General features: G+C 38.3%; 1 protein-coding gene across 5 annotated transcripts in view; it reads left to right on the forward strand.

The window, feature by feature from the left end:
- Polr3b (RNA polymerase III subunit B) overlaps positions 1-20,370 on the forward strand; it is a 174,172-nt gene that overhangs the window by 82,914 nt on the left and 70,888 nt on the right. For all 5 annotated transcript variants that reach the window (XM_077109324.1, XM_076855062.2, XM_076855063.2 and 2 more), the window contains 4 exons: positions 7,684-7,893; positions 10,221-10,379; positions 11,960-12,077; positions 15,394-15,536. In XM_077109324.1, coding sequence (XP_076965439.1) covers positions 7,684-7,893; positions 10,221-10,379; positions 11,960-12,077; positions 15,394-15,536 — 630 coding nt within the window. The remainder of the gene's footprint in view (positions 1-7,683; positions 7,894-10,220; positions 10,380-11,959; positions 12,078-15,393; positions 15,537-20,370) is intronic.

A 20,370-nucleotide genomic window follows, 5' to 3' on the forward strand; every position in this document is an offset into this window, starting at 1 on the left:
GTTGAGCAAGACTATACCATATAAGGGTGTAACCTGAAAACAGATGAGACAGAGTCCTGTGCCTAAGGAGATCCCAGCCTAGTAGGAGAGACCAAACCAACAAAACAGTAATTCAGTGTAGTTCAGTGAATGTTTAATAAATCAGCGGCCAGAGCCTAAAGAAATTAGAGGAGGAAGATAGAGCTGAGCTTGGCCTTGAAAGAGTGTTTTTCAAGGGTAGTGGAAATGTAAGCATTTCAGTGGGAAGTCTTGGTACTTTAGTGTGGCTATCTGATATTGAATGGAAGAAGTGTATTTGGGAAGTACCGTATATTGAGTTTATGTTTTGTCTTGAAGATGATACAGAGAGAATTCCAATGCCTGCCCCGCCACACCAAAAAAAAAAAAAAAAAAAAAATTTGCTTATAAACTTTTGAAATGATTTTTTAAAATCATTTAAAACATAGTAAATTTTATATAGATATATGCCTATGACATAAATATGATTTGCTGTTCTCTAATTTTAAGGGATGTAAGGAACTTCATGAAGAAGTTGTGAAAGTGTAGAGGGGAAGGTTTTTACATTGCCTTTGGGGGTCAGTCAGAGTGCAATCAGCTTCTTGCTAACCGACAACCATCTGAGCTGACCATAATTTGATGATTAAGGAATCCTATTTCTTTATTATGAATAGAGAGTAGACATATTACTTTTCAGTTTTTTATATTGCCCTTTGGCTAGCTGGGAAGAAATAAAAGCATGTTGCTCTGCTACCATTTACCTGAATGATATAAGGCTTGGACAGTTGGGAATAATTCCCAGTGGGAAAATCTAAACAGCAGCTCATCAGTTTTGCCTTCCCATTCATCCTCAGTGGCAGTGGAGGCTGAGGTCCTGCTTGTGCCTCTGACTCACTAACAAGTTGAAATATACAGTGCTGAACCCTGGGTGTCATGAAAGGGCTATCACTTCTATTGGGTTTACCAAACCATTTTGTTTCATGATGTGAATCCCGGCTGAAACAATATACCTTTTGTGTAGAACCTTCAGTAGAATTAAGGGAAGACTAATCACTTCATCGCTAATGCCACTCTTTATGTGTTTGAAGATTAAAACCAAAGAGCTGCATCTATCTCCACTTAGTGAAGCTTTTTTAAAAATAAAGAATAAGCATAAAGGAAAGAAATAATATTTTTATTTTTATAACACCACTCTCCACAAATAAAACAAAACATAAAAACAACCTTTATTTTGTGCCCCTGAGTATCTGAAGCGTTGGGTTAGTTACCACACACAGTTAAGCAGGATCAGTGTGTACAGAAAGCCAATTCAGTGTCTGTAGAGTTCTTTTGTAGTTTTCTGTGTGAAGGTTTTTTTCCTCGTTTTGTTTTGAGTGTCATTTGCAATTCATTGTCTGTGTTTTCTGAGGTTGGTGTATTCAGCTGCTCTGACCCTGGGTCCTGCACATTTAGCTCCTTGGATACAATCCTCTGACGTTACTGCTGACGCTAGGAAGACAAAAGCCACTGAATATCTTAAGTAATTAAAAAAAAAAAAAAAAAAGTCTTTGTTACTATTTGTTATTACAAAACACCTGACTGGAAAGAAAAGCATTGAGATAAAAGTACATTTAAAGTTAGCACATAACATGGCCACATATCTCTTTGGACACTGAAATAGCTGCAGAAGTATTGAGCAAGGTCTATATGAAAAATCACAAAAGGAAAAGGTCAGTAGAGGGAGAAAATCCACAGCCGAGTTCCGGGTTTAAAAAGCAGACCTACGCTTTTGAGTGGACTTCTGGATCATTTTAATTCCATGCAGTCTTGGCAGCTGATAACTAAAAATCATGTTCTCCCATTTTAAATAGGAGCCATCAATGAAGACTGTTTAAATCTCACAGAGATTCTATGTAAATTTTCTTAAGTAATATTTTAGTTGCTGTTTATCTGTTACTCTATATGGAAAGTGAAAGACTAGTCCAGAGTTGATTCACTAAATATTCTAGCCAACCTGAAAAATTTGCTGTGTACCAACTCCTATCCCTTTAATACCAACCTTCCCGTCCCATCAACAGTGTGAGGAAAGAAGTCATTTTCCATCACTGCAAAGGAGACCAACACTAGCACAAAACAGAGAAACTAAAAGCCTTACCTCATACATGGGAGAGATCTATTCCAACATGAAACACCAGCAGAGGGGGTTTCTTAGGTCTTTGGTACTTCAAGTTATTAATAAGTTCAAGTTTTCACGCAGCATCTGTCTGTGCTGCTGAGAAGCTCCCCTCGTTCATGGATATGGCTCTGTGTTGTGACATGACTCAGAGCAAGAAGTCAGGTAGACATCTGCAAATGGCAAGGTCTCCAGGTCACTCAGCTCTAGGAGCAAAAGCTCAGTGTTGGTGCTGCATTATGTAGAGTCTTGGTGGCACTCAGTGCTAAGTTCACATGAGTCACACTTTCATATCCTGCCCATTTTATTAGTTGGCAGTCCTCTAGTGGAACACTGGCCTGTTGAAAAGGATCACTCAGTCACTATCAGCTTAGTTAATGAATATGCATCACCGCCCTCCCTAGCCCCTCCACAGCTTCTCACCAACCCTTCCTGCTTCAACTCCCAGTTGTTGGGACTTGTTTTTTTTTTTTTTAAAAACTCAGGAACTAATGCAGACTCTTTTTGTTTTCAATAGATTCTGTTTCTAAGCAAATAGTTTCTTCCCTTATGTTCCTCACTTAAGGGTAGGAATGGGATGTACTAGAAAGATGCTGGAAATTTTTGAAATATTCAAAACACATGACACACAAAGATCCTCACAAATTTTGTTTCCTTCTATACCTTTTCCCTACTCTTGGGATATTCTTTGTTTTTTTAGCTATATTTATTATTTTTTTGGGTGCACAAAATGAAAAAAAAATAGTCTTGGCCAAAGTATTCGTGACAGTTCTTTTTTTTAGAGTTCTGCTATTAAAGTATTTTTTTAAATTATTGTAGCTGTTTTCTATACGAGCTTATGTAGTATTCCTAAGACTAGAAATGTTGTCAGTGAATATGTTTGAAGGTAAAATTAAAGTTTAGTATGTAGGTTAGATTTGGAGGTAGAGATGGTGATATTGCAAGGTGAGGGACTATATGTTTTTATTATTACTGTACAACCAGATATTGTTACTGTTCATAATGAACATTACCACTTACTATTCCAATTTGGGTGGTGCTGGAGACTAAACTTAGGGCCTTGCCCATGCTAAGTATGTGCTCTACTACAGAGCTACACCCCAGCCCTCCAAAATTCTTGTATGTATTTGTTCTTTTAAACACAAACATAATCCTGTGAGAAATAATATATGCTTTTTTTTTTTTTTTTTTTGGCAAGGATGCCGAATCCCAGTATGGTTGAACAACTAATAAGAGGTTATATTATGTCTTCGATTAACTTACTGAAATTCTTCTCAGCTAAAACTAACTTTTTTCCTCACTTCTTCCTAACCTCCATGGGTCACAGTTAGGCTGCCTTTCTGCTGGACTGCAAATTCTAAGCTCCTTGAAGGCAGGAATGGTCCTTGTTTATTATTGTATACTTGTGCCTAGCATAATGCCAGCTTATTAGGTGGTATGGTAAGAACTGAATAAATGTTCCAAAATCAGTGAATTCTTGGAGCATATAAAAAAATGTTAAGAAACCAGCAACAGATTTTCTAGATAATTTTGAAACAGAACACATTGGAAGAATTAAACAACCTGATTTTGACTAACTGTAAAGCTATTATAATAAAGATACTATGGTATTGACAGACGGGCAGATATATAGGTGAATGGAACAGAATTATATATTAGAGTCCAAGAATAGATCCACACTTTTAAGGGCAATTGATGTTCAACGAATGTATTTCCAAAGTATTTCATTAAGCAAAGAAAAATGTTTTGAACAAAATAAAATCTCTGACTATCAATGTGAGAAAAAGAATGAATGTCAATTTCAGTCTCATACTATATAAAAATTAACACAAAATGAATCATAGCCTTAAATGTAGGAGTTAAAACCATAAAACTTTAAAGACTGAAACAGTTGAAAATCTTTAGTAAGTTTTGACTTGAGTAAGTTTTCTTAGGACATAAAAAAATACAAATCAAATTAATTCCTTGGACCTTCTCAAAATTAAACCTTTGCTCTCTGAAAGACAGGAATACAAATATGCAAGCCACAGTTTAGGAGAACGTATTTGTATCTAGCATGCATATATAATATATATAAACTCTTCAGTAAGAAGACAACTTAGTAAAAAGATAGGTAAAGCAAAACCACAACCAGACACTTTTCAAAGCAATAGGAATTGCCTATAATCATGTGTGCCTATGTTTAGCATTATTAGTTGTCAGGTAAATACAAATTAAAACTATGAGATACTACTGTACAAATGTTAGAATTATCAAAGTTAAAAAAGACCAGCATGCTAAGTGCTGATGTGAGGGTGCACAGAAGCCAGAGGGCTCATACTCTGCTGGTGGATGGAAAGAAATGTAACAAATCTGGAAAATTCTTGGATAGTTTCTTAAAAGTTAATCATTCCGTTACCAAACAACCCAGAAAGTACCACTCCTAGATATTTATCCAAAGAAATTAAAATACACAGTCTTGTACATGAATGTGTCTTGTAGTGTTTATTCATACAGCAGAATAGTGCTCACCAATCAAAAGGAATGAAAAATGCATGAATCAGAATTGTGCCAAGTGGAACGAGCACTTATAAGAGCATATATATGATTCCATTTATATAAAACTGTAGAAAATGCAAACTAATCTCTAATGATAAAATATATCCATCTCTAGGGATGGATAAAGTGTATTGTATTTGATAATGATGAAGATTTTGGACAGAGGAAAACGAAATAGTTAAATGCATAAAAAAATTTTTCAATATTTGTATTCTAATTTGTTTACATTCTTACTAATCTTTTTCATCCCACTTTAGGGGGAAAAAAAGTACTTTTTCCCTATTTTAACTTACTTTTTATGGGGAACAGATACTGGGGATTAAACCTAGGAATACTCTACTACTAAGCTAATCTCCAGACCTTTTTATTTTTACTTGAGACAGGGGCTTGCTGTGTTGCTTGGAGCCTTATTAAGTTGTTGAGGCTGGCCTTGAACTTGTGATCCTTCTGCCTCAGCCTCCTAAGTTGCTGGGATTGCAGGCACACACCACTGTGCCCAGCTATACATTTATATACCCTGCTATGCCAGTTTGTAACTTAAGAAAGTTATTATCAAGAAAATGAGGCTTTGTAAGAAATAGTATGTCTTGAAAAGTAAGAATAGGAAATTATTTGAGACTGTAGTTCCAGCAAAATGGGGCAATATAAGTAAAATGCAGCTTATAGATATTCTCCTTGTGCTAATTATATGTATATAACCTGCCCTCTCATGTGCCTTTTTTTTTTTTCCTCTTATTCTCTTTATTTTTCTGCACCACTGGTTATCAAACCTAGGGCCTTGTACATGCCAGGCTAATACTCTACCACATAGCCACATATCCAAGTCCCTGCAATACTGTTTTTAAGGAAACTGAAGATAGTAATAGGGGCGTCCTAGTTTGTACAGGTGCTTCAGACAGGCAGGCCTTATGATTTAATTTCTTAGGGAAATTTTTCAAAAAATTTGCTTATTAGCAAAATAGTCATCCATTCATAATTTTTATATAAATTATGGGGATCTGTTGGCATTTTAAAGTTTTATGATATAGAAATCACAGTTTATAAGTTACATTTTAACTTGCCCATACTGTTACTAAAAATGTATGTACATGGATGCTCCCACAAGACAAGTTCTTTCAAAAGTCTTCGAAGAAAGATTTTTATGAGATCATAAACCCCGAATATGTGCTTAATGATTTTTGCTACTCCCCTATTCAATGATCAGCTGGAATGCCCGAAGAAGATTATGTTCTGGTCCTGGTAGCATAATTTATAGCAGGATCCAGCCTCTTTCGCCATTGTGTAGAGGCAAAGCTTCCCTGCTGCATGATAATGCTTGTCTTAGGTTTCAGGAGACAGTTTGGCAGCCTGGTGGGACATTGCCTGAACCCTCATCTCAAGCTGAGTAAAGTACACAATTGAAGCTGAAATCTCAACATAAATTTTAAAATGATTTCATGGAAAAGGACACATTTATTGTCAGTGAACTTTACCATGATCCTGGTGGCATTCTTATTTCTAGAACAGTACATGATCTGTTGCCAGGTGTCCTGCCCAGGTTATTAGTTGGCACTAAAATAACATACATTAATTGGCAGTTTGCAGTGCAAGTTCACAAGGTCCAGTTGGACTGTTGTTTTCAGCTGAACTTTGATAAATTTTCTCGAGATTTAAACACAGATACATCCTGTCATAAAAAATGTAGTATGATTCTTCTACTTAATTCACTTGACATTTATTGAACATCTTCAGTGAGCTTGGCACTGTACTAGGAGAATTTCTTTGATACACTCTACAGATTTTATTTCTCTCAGTAGTGATTGTCAAGGAGTACCATATATCATATTTGCTGTTTGAATGGTTTATTTGCAGCCCTGAATTGAGATGATCATTGATTTAAAGACATGAATATGGAGAAGTTAAAGGAAATAAATATTAAGCTTCTGTATCTGCTTGCCTAAGTAGCATAGCTTCATGAAATGGCACATAGGTACCACAGGGCATGGGGCAGGGGGTGTTACTTTGGAGGCATGTACAAGAGAGAGACAAAACTGCTGTCTTTCTCCTAATGTTAGCATCTATTCTTTACTTCTCAGCCACTTATTGGGGAATAGAGAGCTATGAAAGAGAGATTAAAGAGGCTCAGTAGCCCACACACAACTTTAATAGTGGGACAGGCCTGGTCCCCAATTTTAAGGTCTCTATGTAGGGTCAACATAAGCCCAAGGCACTGAAAGACTTCTCTTCATGAAGACCATGAATCCTGGTGTATTTCTCAGGGTAAAAAGAGAAAGGGCTAACATTCTGATTTTATTTTCAGTTAACAGTGACCCAGCAACACCCTTCTCAGGACCAATCAGGTAGAAAGTCTGATTGCTAAGAGTAAAGAGCCATCCTAGACCCCAGATCCCTCAAGATCAGAGACCTTGCCTTTCCCCATTTATCTCCAGTGCTTGGCACAGAGTAGATATGCATTAACTGCTTAATAAGTGAATAGTTACATAGATTAATAAATACACTCTTCCCTGTCTTTAGTTGATTTCCTCTTTCTTCATTCATTCCTTCTGTCCTTTCCTGGGATCTTTTTCATTAGGACTTTTGTATTTGTTGATTTCTTTTTTCTGAACTATATCTGTTTGTTGACCTGTGCAAGCTCCTTCTGGTGAAAAAACGATGTCCTTCTCCCATCACCCTTCCACAAGAGCCGAGAGCGTGAAATTGGCCAGTGAAGTCTAAAATTCCTCAAACAAGATCAATTATGTAAATCTAAAATGTTGAAGTTGTTTAAATAGTGTACCTCAAGTGTGATTTTTTTTCTTTGTGGGATTTTAAATATTAGTGAGAAAGACTGCTTTTAAGAGGGATTAGCTACCATGAGTAAATTGCTTTTAAAATATTTGACCTGAAGATTTTCTTCTTTTCAATTAGCAAAGTTAATGTGTTTATCTATATTCATTGCTACCTAATCATGTTACATAATAGAATATTGCATTTTGTTTTCTCCATGATCAATGCAGGTACCATTGGATACAACCAGAGAAATAGAATTGATACTCTCATGTATCTGCTAGCATATCCACAAAAGCCCATGGTTAAAACAAAAACCATTGAGCTGATAGAATTTGAGAAATTGCCTGCAGGACAGAATGCGACGGTTGCTGTGATGAGTTACAGTGGTTACGATATCGAAGACGCTCTTGTTTTAAACAAGGCCTCCTTGGACCGAGGTGAGCATATTTTCAAGGCTCTAATACCAAAAGTACTTTTTGCAGAGTGAGATATAGGGGGTGATTCATACAAAAATCACTTGGTGTCAAATGTCGGTTTCAAGTGACAGCATGTACACAGAGGTATTCACATTCTAGTAGTGGCTTTTTGGTTGATTGTTTTTAATGACTGTTATGTTGAGATGATATGTTGAATGTATTGCTACAGAATCTTTTGTTTATTATTTTATTTTCTTGGTGACTTGAGACAGTTTCTTAAAGAGAAAAAAAAAAAGAAGAATTTTTTTCCCCCAGCAGGAATTACAATATATGAAGTAAGGTACCTGTTTGAGAAGCAGTAACAGTATTCAGATGAAAAAGGCTATTTTTTATTTATACCTCATTTTTTTTTTTTTTAACCAAATGACAACAGTTTAAAATACACATACACAAGCCCTAGCTTGTTGTTTCTGTGCTCTTCTTTCTCTGTTTTGACAGTTCACTTTTGCAGGTCACTGCTTCATGGTGTGTTAGCCATCACCTGATCTGCAGCCTGACTTCTCTATTCATGATCTGTTTCTCTTTTTCCTCCCTGGCATACCCACTATGCCTTCCCCTTCCCTCTTTGTAGTTGCTAGGCAGCCCTAATAGTACTTCGAGACATGTGTCATTGGCATTAATGTTGGCTGCACTTAATTTATGCCTCTTTTTTTCCTCCAAATGACAACAGCCATGCTTTAAAACTAGATGTTTTCCTTTCTGATTAACTGGTTACGTTTATGTGGAAATCTGAAGACTTTGTGATGTCTGTCAAAAACTCCACAACACAATTTAATGATCTGAGTTTACTGTCCCCTAGCTTTTAAAGCTACCACCTGTAAATAAAATGTCTGTTGACACTTAGAAGAAAACGTCTCTCGGTTCCATGCAACTTGGATTCACACTGCAGTCCAGTGTGTTGCAGCTAATGGCTCTTGTATGACATTTCAAGATCACACAGTATTTGTAAGCCAGTTGATTCTGCACTGCTTTTATGTCAGTCACAGTTGACTAGGAGCCATGAGGACCAGAATTTGCCCAAAGACATACAGATGTCTACATCTTTGGTTGTATAAATGTATTTCATTCCATGGCACCTTTAGATCTTAAACATTAAATAAGAGCAGTGAGTGATATTTTATTTAGAAATCTGCTTTCACCTGATGGATTTTTTGAATTCACATTCTCAGATTTCTTGAAAGAGTTCCACTTCTGGTGGAGAATCAAAAGTGAAGGTTTTCACAACCATGCATTTATTTCATTAGTAATAGCTGCCATTTAATCCTGAGACATTTTTCTATCCAAATGAACCCTGACATGGCTCATTGTATCCTGAGGAGATTAGAGAGGGAATTCAGTTTAAAATAACTTGTTGGCCACAGGGGAAAAAAGAATGAAGCTCAGCCACAGAATCTTGGAAATGATATTTAGTGTTGAAAGAATGACAGCTTTTTGGGGGGTAACTCTGCAACTAGTTTTTTGGGGGGTACAGGGGGACTCTCAGTGATTGTGTTTTTTTTTTAACCCCCAAATGATTTTCTTCTGTCTGTTTTGCTTATTTTTTTATATGTTAGTCTTAAGGCTTTTTCCTCATCTACTAGACAAATAAAATCTAAAAATGTAATTCAATTAAATTGATTTTCATGGAAGAGATAAACTATCCTATTAAAATTATTTGATTTTATCTTTTTATTTTCTCTCTTCTCTGGGGAAAAAATATTATTTTGTTTGTTGGTTTATTTGTTTACTTGTTTGGGACTATCTGTAAGTTAGTAAAAGGAAAACGTGCCGGGGACTTACAGAAATTATGCACCAAAAGAATGGGTACTAAGAATCCTGGCTTAGAAGTTAGTGGACTTGATCTATTCCCAGCTCTGCTACCAATTTTCTGGGTAACTATGGCTCCTTAATTTCTCTAGACCTCACTCATAATGCCTGTAAAAGAAAGGAATTAAACCATGTGGTTTCTCAGAACTTTTTCGGCTGTAATATTCTGAGGCTCCAGGCTTGGCAAGAATCACAGTGTCGATTAGATCTCTCCACCTTCCTCCAATGTGGCCAGGTGGATTCCACACTGGAAGTGGTTGTAGATTCCATGTTTGTGTGACAGTGACTAGGAGGAGTCCCAAGACATTTCTTCTGGTTATCAATTGCTATTTGGATTGTGCCAGTCCCAAATTATCCACTGGTATAGTAGTTTTAGGTTTGGGGGGGAGGGTAAGGCAGAGTGGATCAGTGAATGGCACAAATCCGTTTTTCTCAAAGTTTCGTGTTACTGGTGGTTTTGATTCATTTTGGTTTCATTTTAGGCTTTGGACGGTGCCTGGTATATAAAAATGCCAAGTGTACATTGAAACGATACACCAATCAAACTTTTGATAAAGTGATGGGGCCCATGTTGGATGCTGCTACAAGGAAACCTATCTGGCGACATGAGATTTTAGATGCAGATGGTATTTGTTCTCCAGGTAAAAGTCTTTTAAAAACATAATTTTAATGTATGCTTTTTAAAATTACAAGTTATTCACAATATTTCTGAATATTTGATAAACAGGGCAGAGAAAAAAATAACATCCTATATTACTACTACTATCCAGACTCAGTCAGTGTGGTCATTTTGGATGAATTTCTGTCCATTTGATTTTTTTATGCATCATGTTTTTACATAGCAATAATCTATCCTAATTGTAATTTTCTATTTTAATTTTGAATTATAGAAAAGCTACTTTAAGAAATGTTTAGGAAAGGGTCTTGTTCCTGCACCTGCACTGGTATTTCTTTACTTAGGCACTTTTCCTACAGACTGACTTTAGAATCTATTTTCCCTAAAAGTATAACTCCATTATAATTATAAGCTTCTGATCAATTTGTTGATGCAACATACAGTGCCTCCCTCTGGTGGGTCTTATAGGCTAGTGTGGGAGACCATCATAGGTAAAGGATCACACAGAAACATGTCAAATTATAACCAACTTAAAGAATCACATGGTATTTTATAGCAAGAGGATTTTACTTGATTAGGAAGATCAGCATCCCTTCCACAAGAAGGTGAGCAGAAATTGGAAAGATGCATAAAAGTTAACTACTGAAGAAGGCTCTAGGCAGTAGGAAAAGCTTGTGCAAATGTCCTAGAGCTTGAAGCTGAGGAATCTGGAAGAAAAGCAATGTGACTAAGAGAAAAAGAGTGCATGGGTGCATGGCAGTGTGGCAACATGAGTCGGGGTGGTGGGGAGGATGGGGCCAGCCTAGGCAAGACCTGGCAGCCTTGTGGCTACTTTCATTGTGATCCCCAAAGCAATGGCAGGATTGGGTGTTCTGAAATGATCATTCTGACTGCATTGTGGAGAAAAGATGAGAAGGACACAGAGTAGAGGAGAGACCAACTGAGCGCTCTCTCAGCACACAGGGAACCACCTGCACAGCTTGTCGTGCTTGGTCCCTGGGTGGTCAGTGCTGTATTAGGCCAAGTGCATGGCTCCCTGTCATTTTCCCTGCCTTTAATTCATGCAGAATTTCTCACACTCTTAATGCTGGTCATTGTGGCTTGGAAAGTAAGTGGTGGGACAGGACTGTAAACGGTCTTTGAACTCACCATGAAGAAGCAGAAAGTGAAATGGGAATAATAGCAAAACCAAAGAAACTTGATTTCCTTCCTACCCAAGTTGGTGACTTGCTACTGATGGAAAAAACAATTGTATATATCTCTTAAAAGTACCTGTTTCTACTACAGTTGTTTTTGACTGAGGTGACAGTTTGTCTTATTAGTATAGTCCTTAAATCAATTAATTTTTAAATTTTATTCACACTATGATCTTAATCTGTGTGTGTGTGTGTGTGTGTGTGTGTGTGTGTGTGTGTTTAATGGCTTACAAAATCACACAAGAACCTTCTTGAATTCTAGTTCCCCCACTGTGTGGATCCATTTCTTTCTTCCTTATATGGGTTTCTTGGGCCAAAAGTATAACCACATAATTTTATAAGGTTCTAGCAATCTTTGCACTCTACACAGATGATAATGATATGTCTAACATTATTTTCCCTTTCTTAGGTGAGAAAGTAGAAAACAAACAAGTGCTTGTAAACAAGTCCATGCCCACAGTGACTCAGATTCCTTTGGAAGGAAGTAATGTGCCACAGCAACCACAGTACAAAGACGTGCCCATAACGTAGGTATTGGTTTTGCCTTGGTAAGACAGAAAGGCTGGCAAAAGAGAAGGGATGGGGAAATATGAACTAGGTATTGGTAGGTTATCTTGAAAGCAGGTGGGCATGGAAGATAAAATTGGGCTGTGGAATTATAGAGGCCTTATTACCTGGTGTGAGTTTCTGAACCAAACAGACAAGGGTTCCCTGTGGAAGGAGCATCAAGATAAAGGGCACAATATGTCAAAGTACCCAGGTTTTGGTGGATCAGCAGCTTGTTGCTTCCAGGAAGTGGAAGAATTGGGAATCATTCTTAGAGGGTGTTACCATCCACTTTGTGTTTTAAAAACAAATAGACTATACTGGCCACAGCATGGCATCACCAGTGTACTTGAGTATAGTCTGGTTCAAAGATTGGTTGTGTTGATAAAGGGTTAAAACTTCATCAACTTTAGTTTTCTCATCTATATAGTGAAAGAACTAGAATTGTTCATCTCTAGATTCCCTCTCAGCTCTAAAATATACGAAAATATGAAACTTTCTGAGAAGAGCCCGTGAGGGGCATTACACTGATAGAGAATCCAAGCTAGGAGAGAGGATGAGCAGTCTCACCCAGGCCAGGTGGACCAGGCCATGTTCAGCAGGTGGGAAGTAGGTGACATGGGAGAACAGGGTTCCTGAACTGGGCATAGTGGGTTTCCAAACCCACTGTACATATACGTGCCAAGGCCTGCTGTGTGCTAGGGACCATGCGCATGTGCCGAGGATATAGGACTGACATAAGCCACGGCCTTGCCTGTCTATAGAGAGTCATGGAAGAGACCTCCACACCGAAGAAATGTAGTTACTACTGTGAACTTCGTCATTTCCTTGAGAATTTCCCGTACCAGTAGCTTTTCTGGTCATTTTACATGTATTAGTTCAGTTAATCCTACCACCACCCCTTGAGCCATGTTATCTTAAAAGCTCATTAGATATGAAAATGGAGGCAAGGAGATACAGTTTGGTGACTTCCCAACGTCATACATCTACAAGTGGCAGAGGCAGGATTTAAACTGTCGGACTCCCCTATGCACACTGTGCTTAGTGTAGCAGAGTGGGGCAGGTGCTATGGACTTGTCTGTGGGGTGGCCACACAAGGGACAGAATGGGCAGTTCTTTTGGGGGGCAGGGTGTGAACACTAGCTCAGCCCCACAAAGCAAAAGCTGTTCAAGCTGCCCAGGTGATTATGCTCAGTGGCTCTCTTCTGTCCTGAAGGAGGAATCTCTTTCTATTCAAAGCCCATCTCTCTTCCGCCCAGGCCCTTAATTTCTTCTACTCTTATTCTGTCGTTTTGGCTTTTTCCTCTCATACTTTTTAAGCCTGTTTTCTATTGATTCTCTCCTCACAGGCTAGAAAGTGTGGTCAAGTACTTCTTATCATTACAGGAAAATAATAGCTTTTTCTGGAGTTTGGGTTCCTTTCTAGCTACCATTCTGTTGTTTTTTTCCTCCACAACTGAGCTTCTTTGAAAAGTCATCTCCATCGCTGTCTCCAGACCAGCCTGCTGCCTCTTCATCCCACTGAAACAGCTGCAGAAGGGGTCACCAAAGATATCCTGTCACCAAAGATCTCCTGTTCACTCAGTTTATTCCAGAAGTATTGTGAGCACTAATAATATGCCAGAATGTATTCTAGGTGCATGGGATAGTGCAGTGAGCAAAATCCCTGTAGATCTCACACCTTGGGAAAGATGACAGATAACAAAAAAAGTGAGCAAAGCCCAGAGCTCCTCAGTTCACCAGGTTCTGTGGACTCCTCGGTCCAGTCTTGTGGTCTGAGGCTTTTTCTCTTGTTTATCTGGGATCCTCAGTGTGTGGCACAGTAACAAATGAATGCATGAATGGCATATGACCTTTCTGTAGCTTTGGACATCAGTGACACACCTCTCCTCTTGATTTTGTGATACTAACCTCACCTGACCTTCCTGCCTGCCTTGTTGGAAACCTCTTTCTGCCCAGTACAGTCTTGTGCCTTGTCCAGATGTGTTTCCTACTTGCAGAAATTCAGCCCTCCATGCACACTTTTACTGATAACTCTCAGATGGAATCTGCCCAGTGTTGGCCCTATACTAGTGCTTAGACATGTCAGGGACACCAAGCCTGGACCCAAAACATCTTTTTCCCCATCTCTACCCCAACCCCAGACAGACTGCTCCACCTGGAGTCCCTGTCTTGGTGGTGATGGGCACCACAACCTAACCTGCCACCACAGCACAAACCTTACTCCTTCCTCTACCTGTCAGATGTGCACATCAGGAGCTTGGAGGTTCTGTCACACTCCTCCTCCTCCCAGCTATTGCCATTTATAGGACCTCTGCTCCTGCCTGGACTGTCGGTTATCATTAACTATTCACCTGCCTCCCAGCTTGCACCTCTCCACCCCTCTTGTGCTCTGCATTAACTGCCTGAGTGATTTTCTAAATTACTTGCCTAGCTGTGTTACTATCTTGAGTAAATAGAGTATGGCTCTAAATGGCGCTGTTGCCTGTGGAAAATGTAGGACATCCATGATTGCCCATGGTCCTCAGCACCCTCCATACCCTCAGTGTGCCTTCATGCTGAATTCTACGCCCCACATTCCTAGGAACTCACCTCTTACTGTCTAATACATACCATCCTTCTCCAGGCCTCCCACGTTTGCTCAGGATGCTCCCTCTGCCTGGTAGTTCTCACCTGCAGGTCACCTCTTCTGTGGCAGTGCTCAACAAACAGCCCCTCCTGGTGTCTGCCACAGTCTTTTCTTCCTTTATTGGCAGGGAGCTCCTTTTGTGCAGGAACTGGGTTTACTCAGTATCTGTGTCTGGAACTTGCAAGGGTCTAACACTGAGAGTCTCTTGATATTATCTGTTGTATAAGAAACAAGTATATGTGTGTAGAGGGGATTAATGTTGGAAAAGCTGAGTAGATAAAAGAACTGTTAAAAAAAAATGGTTAAGAACTTGGAGTTGGGTCTGACAAGCTCCAGCTCAGGCCCAATTCTACTCTGTGATGCGTGTGCCCTTGGACAAGTTACTTAGCCTCCCTGAGCATCAGTTTTCCCCTTCTGTAATAAGGGATTAACAATATGTCACTGTTGAGGATAAGTTACGCTGTGCCTGCCTCATTATAAGCATATAGGATTGTAAAGGGAAGTTGTGAAATTTGAATTTAATGTTAAAATTGAAAGTCACTTTTCAGAACCCACGCTGAGAATGTCAAATATTTTGTGGTACGATTAAATAAAATATGTCATACGGGTGATAAATTTACAAAGGGCAATTTGAAAAAATTGCTTGAATGCCTTTCTCTTAACATTAGTTACAAAGGGGCAACAGATTCATACATTGAGAAGGTGATGATATCTTCCAATGCTGAAGACGCTTTTCTGATTAAAATGTTACTGAGACAGACAAGGCGACCAGAGATCGGAGACAAATTCAGCAGTCGTCATGGACAAAAAGGTGAATTTTGTCATTTCTTAATTTGTTACAAAACTGACATGTATTGAAAAGTTTATTATCCACATGTATTAGAAATATTTTTTAAACTTTGAAAAATTATTACATAATTATTGCTGTTTTATTTCTCAGATTTTAATGGCATTTAAAAATGTATGATAGAATTAGTCAGTATACATAGAGTTTAAGAGTGGAAAGTTGGTCCTGGGGTTTTAGCTGTACCTGACACTTAACTTTAAGAACAATAACAACAGTTAACACTTTCGTACCACACACTGCATGCCTGGCAGTGCTCCTTTACGTGAACACTGACTCATTTGAGTCTTGCGCAGTCCTACAAACTCGGTAACATCTTTTTTTTACAGATTAAAAACTAACAAAAAACAGAAACCCAAAGAGATTAATAGGTTACCTGGTGTCATATAATTTGTGGCAGATTTTGAATTTTTGATTTTGAACCCAGGCTGCTTGGATCCACAGTCTAGCCTCTTAACCAACTACCAGTCTGCCCTGACTGTTCAGCAGCCAGTGTTGTGCCTGCCTCATGATGAACACTGACTGTTACTTGAGGTGATGTCCCGTACTTCCAAATCTTGGTTCATCGTTGCTTATAAGTTAGTATAATACCTTCCTGTTTTTAATGGATCGATTTGAAAGTAATTGCACATTATGGTCTTGCTGATTTTAACTTTATTTGCCAACCAAGTATATAAAATATTCCAGTTTGGTTAAATAAATCCAGCCCTTAGTTGTCATTCTGCCAGTGAAACTATTTCAGACTAAGATACTCTTTCATCCAAAATGATTTTAGTTCAGTTGACAGAAGTAAGATTATTTTAGCTTATCAATATTTTTAAGAAAGAATTTGTTCCATCTGTTAATATGAATTTGACATCTCTAGTTCACATAATTTGCTGAGATACTCTGAACACCCTTGGAGTATTTTTTTTTAATTATTTTGAGGTTCTTGCATTTTCATCTACTGGCCAATGAGAATGAATTCTCTATACTATAACTATTTCTCTTTTCTCTTGGTCTTAACAATTTCCGAAATGTTCTCCTAAGCCATTCTGGGGTAACCAGAACTTGATTATAAACCCACTGTCTGCAAGAGTTGAGTCTGATTTTTTCTTACAAAATGTTGACACCAGAAGTTTTAGGAGAATGCATACCATGAGAGAATACCCTCCTGAATCAGTTTACAAGCTTCAGGTACCCCAAACTCTCAGTGTTTTTGTTACATTAGAGTATTGTGTGAAAAACTAAAGACTGGCAGGCACATCAGTAAGTATCTGCTGGTCCTGATTCCACTGAATTTCTTGAAGGCATAGACAGTGTCCTTCTATGTGATTTTTTTTTTTTTTGGAAGATCAATTCTGATAGAGCCTTTCTCATAGCAGCCACTTAATAGATAATTGATAATAACTAAATATCTGAATAAAATGAGTGAATTGAAGATAGGGGAGGTGATGAGCAACAGATTTTTCATTTTCCTTGGCCTTTATCTACATAATATGTGAGTGCCCATGTATGTGCATAGATAGAGCAGTGCTATGAAATGAAAATTACCAGATGAGTATAAACACAGACCTCTAGGTAAAACGTCAGAAAGTCTTTGTGCTATGACATGTTTTTCAAACATGAAGGTTTCTAATTTGTAGTGATCTAAAAGCAGATTTGAGAGGTTTGTTCACTCTTAGGGGGGCTCCGACTTACACATCTCTGTATGAAACCAAGGGAAGTCCCCCCAGGGGCGGTGACCTTTCACTTGTAGTGAGGTGTTTGTCTTGTTACTTTTCCATTTCCAGATGGCTTTTAATCCAAGGGTAAAAACCTCCTGATTAACCCAAATCCTCTTGATAGTTCCCTCTCTTACAGCTTCATCAGAGTTATTGAAAGGTTGGGGGAAAAAACAAATAGAAAAATAGGTAGTGTAAGCTTTAACAGGGTAATGGAAGGAATGACATAAGACTCTTTTTTTTCTTTAAAAATTTTTTTTTTTTAGTTATAGTTGGGCACAATACCTTTATTTTATTTGTTTATTTTTATGTGATTCTGAGGATCAAACCCAGCACCTCGCATATGCTAGGCAAGCGATCTACCACTGAGCCACAACCCCAGCCCTGACATAGGACTCTTAACTGAATATAATAAATTTATTTTAAATATAATTTTATCAGATAATAAATGCACATGACTTTAAAAGTTCAAATTGTACCCCAAAAGGGGTTCTTTGCAAAGTACTAACAAATCAGTTCCAACCTCTCCCTCTAATTCAGTCTTTCAGAATCAATTTTCTTTTCATTTACTTTCGTATCTCTAAACAAATGGATGAATATGTATCTGCTTACTATATGTGTCTAATATGTCTTCAACACACAGATATGTTTAAGACGTACATTAAACAGACACATATCATTCATTCACCTGTCGATTTCTATCATGCCGGATTAGGAGGACCCAACACTTTGCTGGGTGAATTGAAGGTAGGGGAAGTGATGAGCAACAGATTGTTAATTTTCCTTGGCCTTTATCTACATAATATATGAGTGCCCATGTTTGTGCATAGATAGAGCAGTGATATGAAATGAAAATTACCAGATGAGTGTAAACACAGACCTCTAGGTAAAATGTCAGAAAGTCTTTGTGCTGTGGCATTTTTTTTCAAACTTGAAGGTTTCTAACTTGTAGTGATCTGGCCTCTCAGCTTTCACTCTCTGCTAGGTTTATCACAGTTATTTAGATTGCATTATTATGGGCTACATAAATAGTGTTCATTCTCAAACTAAGTGATTGAGTGCATTTTCTTTATAGCATTTCTTTCTGAAGCTTATAAATTTCTGCTTTTTTATTTGCTTAATTTTCTTTATTCCCATTACTGTTTTTCTAGACCATCAACAGCCTTTTTTTAATATTTATTTTTTAGTTGTAGTTGCTCACAATTCCTTTATTTTATTTATTTATTTTTATGTGGTGCTGAGGATCGAGCCCAGGTCCCCACACATGCGAGGTGAGCACTATACTGCTGAGTCACAACCCCAGCCCCAGTCAACAGCCTTTTGATATGATTTCTACATCGTTAGTAGTCTGTTAGGATTTGTGTACTCCCCCCTCCCAAAAGATTACCCATATGGAGCCTCCTTTCTTCCTGCTCCAAATTGTGGGAGTTGTTCTCTGAGCCAGAGCTCCTGGCACCTTGTTAAGAACTGGCCAAGGGTGAGCTGGCAGGTTGGACCCTAGAGTCCTCAGGACTGCTGAGCAGAGCCTAGGGTAACCAGGGCCAGGAGCAGCCTTCTTCTCTTATAAGCCCTAGAACCATCCAATAAGCACTCTGCGCTTGTTTGCTACTTTTCATGGAAAGTACTGAGATAATGATAGGTCCTGAGATGAAAGTAAATGAAAAATAGGGGAGGGGGTCAGAAGCATGTGGCAGGAAGATTGTGTGGTGGTTAATGGTTGAAAGTTTAGCTAAAGTGACTGGGAAGTAGTCCTGTTGTGAAACAATGGGCTTGGAGTGAAGCACTGAGAGGAGTCAGGTTGCAGAGCCTCCCTAGCTGAAGAGCTATCAAGCTCAAAGGAAGGCCCCACTCTAGAGTTCACCTGAGTGTTAGAGGACTAGCAGAGAGGCCAGCGTGGCTACAGCAGAGCAAGTGAGCTGTCCTGAGTTGGAGATGAAGCCTTGTAAGTCACTGTGGGAACTTCAGCTTTTAATCTTGAGTGAGAGGGAAGCCCCTAGAAGAATTGGAGGAGATGAAAGAGGGGATCTGACTTCTGGCTATTGTATTGACAAGAGATTGTAGGGGGCCAGCACAGCAGTCAGAAAGCTATTGTTATAACTCAGGTGCATGCACGCATTCAAAGTGGAGAGCCTGACCGTACTGATGGATTGGTGGCTTTGAGTCAGACCTCCTGTTTTACCTGACAGCTCACCTTGTTCTCACAGTGCTTTGTTTGTCTGTGAGCCTTCTCAAGGGTTGGGATGAGGGCTGAGTCAGCACTCTTCTTCATACCTCCTCTGCAGATACTTGGGTTTAGTTTTCTCCTTCTGTTTCCTCCGCTTCTTCCCTTCATTCATCCACTTTCAAAGTTGTAGGATTATCTCATGTCCACTGATACCACTTTGCCCATTCTTTCTCATAGAGGTTATTTTAGACCTTAATTCTAACTCTGTTAGTGAGGTTAGAGAGATAAACACTTGTGTTCTATTATTTGGGAATATTCAACACACTCAAGAATGCTGAGTGTGCTCATTTTTTCTTTTTCTGTAGTTTACAGAAATGATGTTAAAATTATTTGAAGAAAAAGTGAGGAGGATTTTTAGAGCTGCCAAACTTTTGGCTTTCTGTAGTTTGGGCTCTTTGATTGATTGATTGATTGATGTGCTGGGGAATGAACCCGGTCCCTTGCCTGGCTCTGCAAGTACTCTTTCACTGAGTGACACCTCCAGCCTTCTTAATCATTTCCAAGATTGATAATTAACTTTAAAATGCCTAAAACTCACATCCTAAGAATTACCAAATAAATGCTAACAATCATCCCAAGGGTATTGATCACATTTTTGTCAATTCTTAATTCTCTGAGAATAATGTATCTTTTGTCTGGAATGTTGTTGTAGCTAAGATCTGTCACTTTCATCCTTTCCTTGGTCATTGAAACTAGAGGCATGATAGTGGCAAAAGTCTGTTTTTTTAAGTTTTTTTTTTAATCTTTATAAACATCAAAAAATATCAGTGGACTTGTTAAAAATAATTGTATATGTTATCATTAAATATTCAAAATACTTTGTTGGCTGAAGTATATTTTAGGTTCATCAAAGATAAGAAATATTCTCTATTAA

Source organism: Callospermophilus lateralis, chromosome 4 (assembly GCF_048772815.1).
Source record: "Callospermophilus lateralis isolate mCalLat2 chromosome 4, mCalLat2.hap1, whole genome shotgun sequence".
Classification (NCBI taxonomy): Eukaryota; Metazoa; Chordata; class Mammalia; order Rodentia; family Sciuridae; genus Callospermophilus; species Callospermophilus lateralis.